This window comes from Coloeus monedula (genome assembly GCF_965178545.1).
Source record: "Coloeus monedula genome assembly, chromosome: 37".
Lineage (NCBI taxonomy): Eukaryota > Metazoa > Chordata > Aves > Passeriformes > Corvidae > Coloeus > Coloeus monedula.
In genome coordinates, this window is record NC_138817.1 from 868,152 (window position 1) to 877,858 (window position 9,707).

General features: G+C 66.5%; 1 protein-coding gene across 1 annotated transcript; it reads right to left on the reverse strand.

Moving 5' to 3' along the window:
- Nucleotides 1-612: 612 nt before the first annotated feature.
- Nucleotides 613-9,338, reverse strand: TLCD3B (TLC domain containing 3B; the record flags this gene model as incomplete). The annotated part of the gene is made up of 5 exons (XM_082300115.1): nt 8,874-9,338; nt 6,908-6,991; nt 4,732-4,948; nt 2,999-3,094; nt 613-888 (listed from the first exon to the last, which is right to left on the reverse strand). The coding sequence occupies exons 1-5, from the start codon at nt 9,089-9,091 to the stop codon at nt 613-615; spliced, it is 891 nt and encodes a 296-aa protein (XP_082156241.1). The 5' UTR covers nt 9,092-9,338.
- Nucleotides 9,339-9,707: the final 369 nt, after the last annotated feature.

The following is a 9,707-nucleotide window of genomic DNA, read 5'->3' on the forward strand; positions in this document are numbered from 1 at the left end:
CCCACAGGGACCCCAGAGCCACTCCTGGACCACCCCGGACACCTCACGGTGCCCCATAGGGACCCCAGAGCCACTCCAGGACACCCATGGACACCCCAGGACACCATGGACACCCCATGGACACCCCACGGCGCCCCATAGGGACCCCACAGCCACTCCAGGACCCCCCATGGACACCCCAGGCTGCCCCACAGGGACTCCAAGATCCCTCAAGGTGCCCCGTAGGGACCCCAGAGCCACTCCAGGACCCCACAGGACACCATGGACATCCCAAGCTGCCCCACAGTGACCCCACAGCCACCCCAGGACCCCCCAGGACACCCCACGGACACCCCAGGCTGCCCCATAGGGACCCCAGGCTGCCCCATAGGGACCCCACTCCAGGACACCCCAGGCTGCCCCACAGGGACTCCAAAACCCCTCAAGGTGCCCCACAGTGACCCCACAGCCACTCCTGGACCCCCCAGGACACCCCACGGACACCCCAAGCTGCCCCACAGTGACCCCACAGCCACCCCAGGACACCCCACCCCCCCCTCCACCCCCTCCCCCAGCGCTCCGGGCTCCGCGTCCCCCCCACCCCCCACCCCCACCCCCACCCCCATCCCCCCCTCAGGGCGGCCGGGGCGGGGTCCCCCCCGCGGGCCGGAAGAGCCGCCAGGCCCCGCGGCAGATGAGGCCGAACCAGTAGAGCTGCGGGGCCAGCAGGGCGGCGGCGGCCGCGTTGTAGGACGGGGGCAGCGCGGCCGGGACGCGCAGCAGCGCCAGCCCCCGCTGGCGCCCGTAGGCCCAGTACAGGTACGGGAAGAGCAGCACGCGGCAGCCCAGGAAGGTCACGAGCAGCGCCAGCCCGTTGAGCTTGTGCAGCGCCGTGTGCTGGCGGCGGAACTGCGGGGACAGAGGGGGGACACAGAGGGGGCGGCGATGTGGTTCTGGGGTCTGCGGGGGGTGGGGAAGCCAAGGAGGTGTCAAAGGGTGCGGTGGGAGGAGAATGAGGGGGGGAAAGGGTGGTGGTGGCATCTCGGGGGGGTTTGGGAGGGGACAATGGGGACACTCGGGAAGGGACCCCGAGGTGGTTCTGGGGTCTCTGGGGGTCGGGGAAGCCAAGGAGATGTCAAAGGGTGCGGTGGGAGGAGAATGAAGGGGGGGAAAAGGTGGTGGTGGCATCTCGGGGGGGTTTGGGAGGAACCGATTGGGGGTGGGAAAGGGGATCCCGAGGTGGTTCTGGGGTCTGCAGGGGTTGGGGAAGCCAAGGAGATGTCAAAGGGTGCGGTGGGAGGAGAATGAAGGGGGGAAAAGGTGGTGGCCACATCTCGGGGGGGTTTGGGAGGAGACAAGGAAGGACCCCCCATTGAGGATCCCAAAGGTGGTTCTGAGGTCTATGGGGGTTGAGGGCACAGGGAAACCCTAAAAGGGTCCGTGGGGTGACCACGGGGTGAAGGAACCGTGGTGGTGACATCTCAGGGGGGTTTGGGAGGAACCGATTGGGGGTGGGAAAAGGGATCTGGATGTGGTTGTGGGGCCTCCAAGGGTTGGGGAATCCAAGGAGATGTCAAAGGGTGCGGTGGGAGGAGAATGAGGGGGGGAAAGGGTGGTGGTGGCATCTCGGGGGGGTTTGGGAGGGGACAATGGGGACACTCGGGAAGGGACCCCGAGGTGGTTCTGGGGGTTGGGGATTTTGGGGAGGAATTTTGAGGTTTTGGGTGGAATTTTTGGGGAATTTTGGGGTTTTTGGAGGAATTTGGGGGGAGAATTTGGGGATTTTGGGGGGATTTTTGGTTTTTTGGGGGGATTTTGGGGTTTTGGGGGGGAATTTCTGGGATTTTGGGGGAGGTTTCGGGGCCTTCCCCGGTTTTGGGGGAATTTTGGGGGATTTTGGGGAATTTGAGGATTTTTGGGGGGGTTTTGGGGTCTCACCTGGGGGCTTGGGGGGATTTTTTGGAGGTGGTTTGGGGGGATTTTTTCATTTTCTGGGGGATTTTGGAGGGGATTTTTTGGGGATTTTGGGGGATTTGGGGATTTTTGGGGAGATTTTTGGGATATTTGAGGGGATTTTGGGGTCTCCTCTAAGTTTTTGGGTGGATTTGGGGACAATTTGTGGGATTTTTATGGGATTTTCCCATTTTTTGCGGGATTTTTTTCAGGTTTTGGGGGATTTTTGGGGGGATTTTGGAATTTTGGGGGTTTGGGATTTTTGGGGGGATTTTTTGGGGATATTTTTGGGATATTTGAGGGGATTTTGGGGTCTTCTCTAAGTTTTGGGGGGAGATTTGGGGACAATTTGTGGGATTTTTATGGGATTTTCTCATTTTTTGCCCATTTTTTGTGGGATTTTTTCAGGTTTTGGGGGGATTTTTTGGGGGATTTTGGGGGGGATTTGGGGGGATTTTGGAATTTTTGGGGATTTTGGGATTTTTGGGAGCGATTTTTGGGGACATTTTTGGGATATTTGAGGGGGTTTTGGGGTCTCCTCTAAGTTATTGGGGGGATTTGGGGACAATCTGTGGGATTTTTATGGGACTTTCTCGTTTCTTGGCCATTTTCGGGGAATTTTTGCGAATTTTTGGGGGATTTTTGGGGGATTTGGGGCCACCTAGGGCCATTTGTGGCCACCTGGGGCTATCTCCCCAGGGTGAGGACCTTGCCCAGGCCCACGAGGGGGTTTTGGGGTGGATTTTGGAGGGATTTTTCTGGGATTTTCCCTTTTTTTGTGGGATTTTTTCAGGTTTGTGGGGGATTTGGGGGGGGGGGGGGATTTTTTGGGGATTTTGGAATTTTTGGGGGTTTGGGGATTTTTGGGGGCGATTTTTGGGGATATTTTTGGGATATTTGAGGGGAGTTTTGGGGTCTCCTCTAAGTTACTGGGGGGATTTGGGGGCAATCTGTGGGATTTTTATGGGATTTTCTCATTTTATGGCAAATTTTCGGGGAATTTTTGGGGGTTTTTTGGGATTTGGGGCCATTTGGGGCCATTTGTGGCCACCGGGGGCCATCTCACCAGGATGAGGACCTTGCCCAGGCACACGAAGGGGGTGCTGAGCTCGGCCATCAGCAGACAGCCCAGGAAGAAGTCGCCCTTGCCCTGCCGCCACAGCTGCGGGGACACCGGCGTCACCCCCAGGTGGCCCCAGGTGGCCCCGAGGTGGCCCCAACCCCCCCAAGGAGTCCCCACCCCTCTCCAATGGCCCCAGGTGGCCCCAAGGTGGCCCCGAGATAGCCCCAAACGCTCCCAAGTGGCCCCAAGGTGATCCCAAGGTGGCCCCAAGGTGGCCCCAGGTGGCCCCAAGGTGGCCCCGAGGTGTCCCCAGGTAGCCCCAGGGTGGCCCCAACCCCTCCAAGGAGTCCCCACCCCTCTCCAAGGGCCCCAAGGTGACCCCAAGGTGTCCTCGACCTCCCCCCGGCATCCTCAAGATGTCCCCGAGGTGGCCCCAGGTGGCCCCGAGGTGGCCCCAACCCCCCCAAGGAGTCCCCAAACCCCCCCAGGTGTCCCCAAGGTGACCCCGAGGAGTCCCCACCCCTCTCCAATGGCCCCAAGGTGCCCCCAAACCCTCCCCAGGTGGCCCCAAGGTGGCCCCAGGAGTCCCCGACCTCCCCCCGGCATCCCCAAGATGTCCCCAAGGTGGCCCCAGGTGGCCCCGAGGTGGCCCCAACCCCCCCAAGGAGTCCCCAGCCCTCCCAAGTGGCCCCAAGGTGGCCCCAACCCCCCCCCCCAAGTTGGCCCAAGCCCCCAAGGCCACCACGGGCCTCCAAAACCACGCCCAACCCCCAAATCCCCCCGGTGTGCCCAACCCCCCCAGGTGTGCCCAGGTGCCCCCAGGTGTGCCCCGCCCTCCCAGGTGTGCCCAGCTGTGTCCCACCCCTCAGGTGCCCCCCAGGTGCCCCCAGGTGTGTCCCACCCCCGCAGGTGTGTCCCAGGTGCCCCCCAGGTGTTTCAGGTGCCCGCAGGTGTTTCAGGTGCCCCCAGATGCCCGCAGGTGCCCCCCAGGTGTTTCAGGTGCCCCCAGGTGCCCCCCAGGTGCCCTCAGGTGTGTGCCACCCCCCGCAGGTGCCCGCAGGTGTTTCAGGTGTCCCCAGGTGCCCCCAGGTGCCCTCAGGTGTGTGCCACCCCCCGCAGGTGCCCGCAGGTGTTTCAGGTGTCCCCCAGGTGCCCGCAGGTGCCCCCAGGTGACCCCAGGTGCCCCCCAAGTGTGTCCCAGGTGCCCCCCAGGTGCCCGCAGGTGTTTCAGGTGCCCGCAGGTGTTTCAGGTGCCCCCAGGTGACCCCCAGGTGCCCGCAGGTGTTTCAGGTGCCCGCAGGTGTTTCAGGTGCCCCCCAGGTGTTTCAGGTGCCCCCAGATGCCCGCAGGTGCCCCCCAGGTGTTTCAGGTGCCCCCAGGTGTTTCAGGTGCCCCCAGATGCCCGCAGGTGTTTCAGGTGCCCGCAGGTGTTTCAGGTGCCCCCCAGGTGTTTCAGGTGCCCCCAGGTGCCCGCAGGTGCCCCCCAGGTGTTTCAGGTGCCCCCAGATGCCCGCAGGTGCCCCCAGGTGTTTCAGGTGCCCCCAGGTGCCCCCCAGGTGCCCGCAGGTGTTTCAGGTGTCCCCAGGTGCCCGCAGGTGCCCCCCAGGTGTTTCAGGTGCCCCCCAGGTGCCCGCAGGTGCCCCCCAGGTGTTTCAGGTGCCCCCCAGGTGCCCGCAGGTGCCCCCCAGGTGTTTCAGGTGCCCGCAGGTGCCCGCAGTAGCCCCGCGGTCGCTCACGGTGGCCACGGGGAAGCAGACGAGCACCATGGCGGCGTGGTGCAGCACCATGAGCAGCTCGTGGCGCAGGAAGGCGGCGGCGGCGGCGCGCGGGGCCAGGGGCGCGTCCCCGTGCCCCTTCACCTGGGCACGCTGCCGGTGGCACAGGTACATGGCGTACACGTCGTACACGAAGTAGGGCACGGCGAAGGGCGGGTACGCGGCGGCCAGCCAGTGCCTGCGGGCACACGGGGCACCGGCTGAGCACGGGTGGGGACAGGTGTGCCCCAGGTGTGCCCCAGGTGTGCCCAGGTGTGCCCCAGGTGTGCCCAGGTGTGCCCCATGAATGGCCAGCCAGTGCCTGCGGGCACATGGGGCACCGGGTGAGCACAGGTGGGGACAGGTGTGCCCAGGTGTGCCCCAGGTGTGCCCGGGTGTGCCCCAAGACTGCCCAGGTGTGCCCCAGGTGTGCCCCAGGTGTGCCCAGGTGTGCCCCAGGTGTGCCCCATGAATGGCCAGCCAGTGCCTGCGGGCACACGGGGCACCGGCTGAGCACAGGTGGGACAGGTGAGCCCCAGGTGAGCCCCAGGTGTGCCCAGGTGTGCCCCAGGTGTGCCCCATGAATGGCCAGCCAGTGCCTGCGGGCACATGGGGCACCGGGTGAGCACAGGTGGGGACAGGTGTGCCCAGGTGTGCCCCAGGTGTGCCCGGGTGTACCCCAGGTGTGCCCCAGGTGAGCCCCAGGTGTGCCCAGGTGTGCCCCAGGTGTGCCCGGGTGTGCCCCAGGTGTGCCCCAGGTGTGCCCAGGTGACCCCAAATTCAGGGACCAAGGTGACCTCAGTGACCTTGGAGACACCCTTGGGGACACCCAGGTGTGCAGGTGACCTCGAGTGACCCCAGTTTGGGGGTGCCAGGTGTGCAGGTGAGCCCCAGTGACCCCAGTTTGGGGGTGCCAGGTGTGCAGGTGAGCCCCAGTGACCCCAGTTTGGGGGTGCCAGGTGTCCCTGGTGGATGCCCAGGTGACCCAGAGGTCCCAAGGACCCCAACCTGGGAGGTCCCAGGTGACCCAGAGACCTCGAGAACCCCAATTTGCAGGTCTCAGGTGTCCCAGGTGTGCCCCAGGTGCCCCAGGTGTGCCCCAGGTGTGCCCCAGGTGTGCCCAGCTGACCCAGAGACCTTGAGAACCCCAATCTGGGGGGTCCCAGGTGTCCCAGGTGTGCCCAGGTGTGCCCAGGTGTGCCCCAGGTGCGCCAGAGACCTTGGGGACCCCAATTTGGGAGCCCCAGGTGCGCAGGTGACCTCGAGTGACCCCAGTTTGGGGATCCCAGGTGTGCCCCAGGTGTCCCAGGTGTGCCCCAGGTGTGCCCCAGGGGTGCCCAGGTGTGCCCCAGGTGTGCCAGAGACCTTGGGGACACCAATTTGGGGGTCCCAAGTGTGCAGGTGACCTTGGGGACACCCCTTGGGGACACCCAGGTGACCAGGTGGCCTTGGGGACCCCAATTTGGGGGTCCCAGGTGTGCAGGGGACCCCAAATTCAGGAACAGAGGTGACCCCGAGGACCTTGGGGACGCCCCAGGTGGCCCCAGGTGACCCCGAATGGCCCCAATTTGGGGGTCCCACGTGTCCCCAAGTGACCCCGAGTGACCCCAATTTGGGGGTCCCAGGTGTCCCCAGGTGTGGAGGGGACCTGGAACCCCCCCCCAAATTTGGGGACACCGCAGGTTTGGGGGGTGTCCTCAGGGTGTCCCTGTGGATTTGGGGTGTCCCCAGGATGTCCCCAGGGTGTCCCCATGGTCTGGGGGTGTCCCTGAGGGTGTCCCCAGGGGTCTGGGGGTGTCCCTGGGGGTCCGGGGGTGTCCCCAGGGTGTCCCCAGGGGTCTGGGGGTGTCCCCAGGGTGTCCCTGTGGGTTTGGGGTGTCCCTGAGGGTGTCCCCAGGGATCTGGGGGTGTCCCTGGGGGTCCGGGGGTGTCCCCAGGGTGTCCCCAGGGGTCTGGGGGTGTCCCTGAGGGTCTCGGGATGTCCCCTGGGTGTCCCCATGGTTTCGGGGTGTCCCCTGGGGGTGCCCCTGAGGGTCTGGGGGTGTTCCTGGGGGTTTTGGGGTGCCCCCAGGGTGTTCCCAGGGCATCCCTGTGGGTTTGGGGTGTCCCCGGGGCTGTCCCCAGGGTGTCCCCAGGGTGTCCCCGGGGTGTCACTCACTGGTCATCGATGACGTGCTGGCACGAGCTGGAGATGATGTACCCGGCCGTGGACGCCATCACTGCCTGCACCGATGACACCAGCCTGGGACAGCGGGGCCGTCAGGGGACACCGGGGGGACACGGGGGACACGGGGTGACACGGGGTGACACGAGTGACACGGGTGACACGGGGTGACACGGGGTGACACGGGGGGACACGGGGGGACACAGAGTGACACGGGGTGACACGAGTGACACGGGTGACACGGGGTGACAGGGCTGACACACGGGGGGTGGGGGATGGGCCGAGGCCCCGCGCTGACGTCCCTAAGCCGTGTCCCCGTGTCCCCGTGTCCCCGCGCTGTCCCCGCGCTGTCCCCGCGCTGTCCCCGCGTCACCGGCCGTGAGCTGCGGCTAATCCCGCCCTGCCCCCCCCGGATTGTCGCCGTCCTGGCCCTGATCCCCCGGCCCGGATTGTCCCCAACCCCCCCGGCCGGCCTGGCCTTGTCACTGGCACTGCCACAGCCCTGGAGGTGGCCCTGTCCCCTCCCTGTGTCCCCTCCCTGTGTCCCCTCCATCCCCGCCCCTGGCCCGGTGCCACCCATCCCTGTTGGTGTCCCCAACCCTGTCCCCTCCCAGGGCCACCTCCAGCCTTGTCCTGTCCCCAGCCCTGTCCCCTCCTTGTCCTCTCCCTGTCCCTCCCATCCCCCTCCCTGTCCCCAGCCCTGTCCCCTCCTTGTCCTCTCCCTGTCCCTCCCATCCCCCTCCCTGTCCCCCTCCCTGTCCTCAGCCCTGTCCCCAGCCCTGTCCCCCATCCCTGTCCCCAGCCCTGTCCCCTCCTTGTCCCCTCCTTGTCCCCTCCCTGTCCTCAGCCCTGTCCCATCCTTGTCCCCTCCTTGTCCCCATCCCTGTCCCCCATCCCTGTCCCCATCCCTGTTCCCTCCCTGTCCCCTCCTTGTCCCCTCCAGGTCCCATCCCTGTCCCTCCCATCCCCCTCCCTGTCCTCTCCTTGTCCCCTCCATGTCCCTGTCCCCTCCCCCTCTTTATCTCTCTCTTTATCTCTCTCCTTATCCCCATCCCTGTCCCCATCCCTGTCCCCTGGCTGTCCCCTGGCTGTCCCCAAGCCCACCTGGCCGCCAGCACGGTGGCCCTGGTGGGGGTCCCCATCCTTGTCCCCATCCCTGTCTCTTCCTCGTCCCCCTCCTGTCCCCCATCCCTGTCCCCCATCCCTGTCCCTTCCTTGTCCCCTCCCTGCCCCATCCCAGTTCCCCTGTTGTCCCCTCCCTGTCCCCTCCTCGTCCCCTCCCTGTCCCCATCTCTGTCACCTCCTGCCCCCTCCATCACTCTCCCTGCCCCCATCCCTGTCCCCATCCCTGTCCCTTCCCTGTCCCCATCCCTGTCCCTTCCCTGCCCCCATCCCTGTCCCCATCCCTGTCCGTTCCCTGTCCCCATCCCTGTCCCTTCCTTGCCCCCATCCCTGTCCCTTCCCTGCCCCCATCCCTGTCCCTTCCCTGTCCCCATCCCTGTCCCCTCCTTGTCCCTTCCCTGTCCCCTCCTTGTCCCCTTCAAGTCCCATCCCTGTCCCTCCCATCCCCCTCCCCGTCCTTTCCTTGTCCCATCCCTGTTCCCATCCCTGTCCCCTCCTCTCCCTGTCCCTCCCATCCCCCTCCTTGTCCCCTCCTTGTCCCTTCCCTGTCTCCATCCCTGTCCCCATCCCTGTCCCTTCCTTGTCCCCATCCCTGTCCCCATCCCTGTCCCTTCCTTGTCCCATTCCCGTCCTCTCCCTGCCCCCATTTCTGTCCCGATCCCCGTCCCCCCGCCCCCGCGCTGTCCCCGTCCCGTCCCCATCCCTGTCCCCCATCCCTGCCCCATCTCTGTCCCTTCCTTGTCCCCATCCCGTCCCCATCCCGTCCCCATCCCGTCCCCATCCCTGTCCCTCCGCTGTCCCCATCCCCGCTGTCCCCCCGCCCTGTCCCGGCTGTCACCTGGCTGCCAGCACGGTGGCCCTGGCTCGGGGACAGCCGGCGATGGCGCCCAGCGCGTGGCGGGTGAGCAGGAAGAGCCCCGGGAAGAACAGGAGCCCCGGTAGCCACAGCAGCGACACCGGTAGCCACAGCGGCGGCGACACCGGCGGCGACCGCGGCGGCGACAACGGCGGCGACAACGGCGGCGACAACGGCGGCGACAACGCGCCCCCGGGCATGGCCGGGCGGGGCGGGGCCTGCCGGGGGGGGAGGGGCGTCAGGGGGAGGGGGCTCGGCGGCCGGGAGGGGGATGGGCGGCGGGGGGACAGCGGCCGGGCCGGGGGGACAGCGAGGGGACAGCGCGGGGACAGCGCGGGGACAGCGCGGGGACAGCGGCCAGAACGGGCATGGCCGGAGGGGGCGGGGCCGGAGGGGGCGGGGCCTGAGGGGGAGGGGCCTGAGGGGGAGGGGTCAGTGGGAGGAGGGGTCAGTGGAGGGAGGGGTCAGTGGGGGATGGGGACGAGGGGACAGCGGAGGAACAGGAGGGGACAGCGGGGATGGGGCGGGGCCGGGGGCGGGGCTTTGGGAGTGGGCGGGGCTAAAGGGGGAGGGGTCTGAGGGGGAGGGGTCAGTGGGGGAGGGGTCAGTGGGGGAATGGTCAGTGGGGGAGGGGTCAGTGGAGGGAGGGGTCAGTGGGGGATGGGGACGAGGGGACAGCGGAGGGACAGGAGAGGACAGCAGGGATGGGGCGGGGCCGGGAGGCGGGGCTTTGGGAGTGGGCGGGGCTAAAGGGGGAGGGGTCAGTGGGGGAGGGGACAAGGGGGACTCTGGGAGGGGCGGGAGGGACAAGGGAGG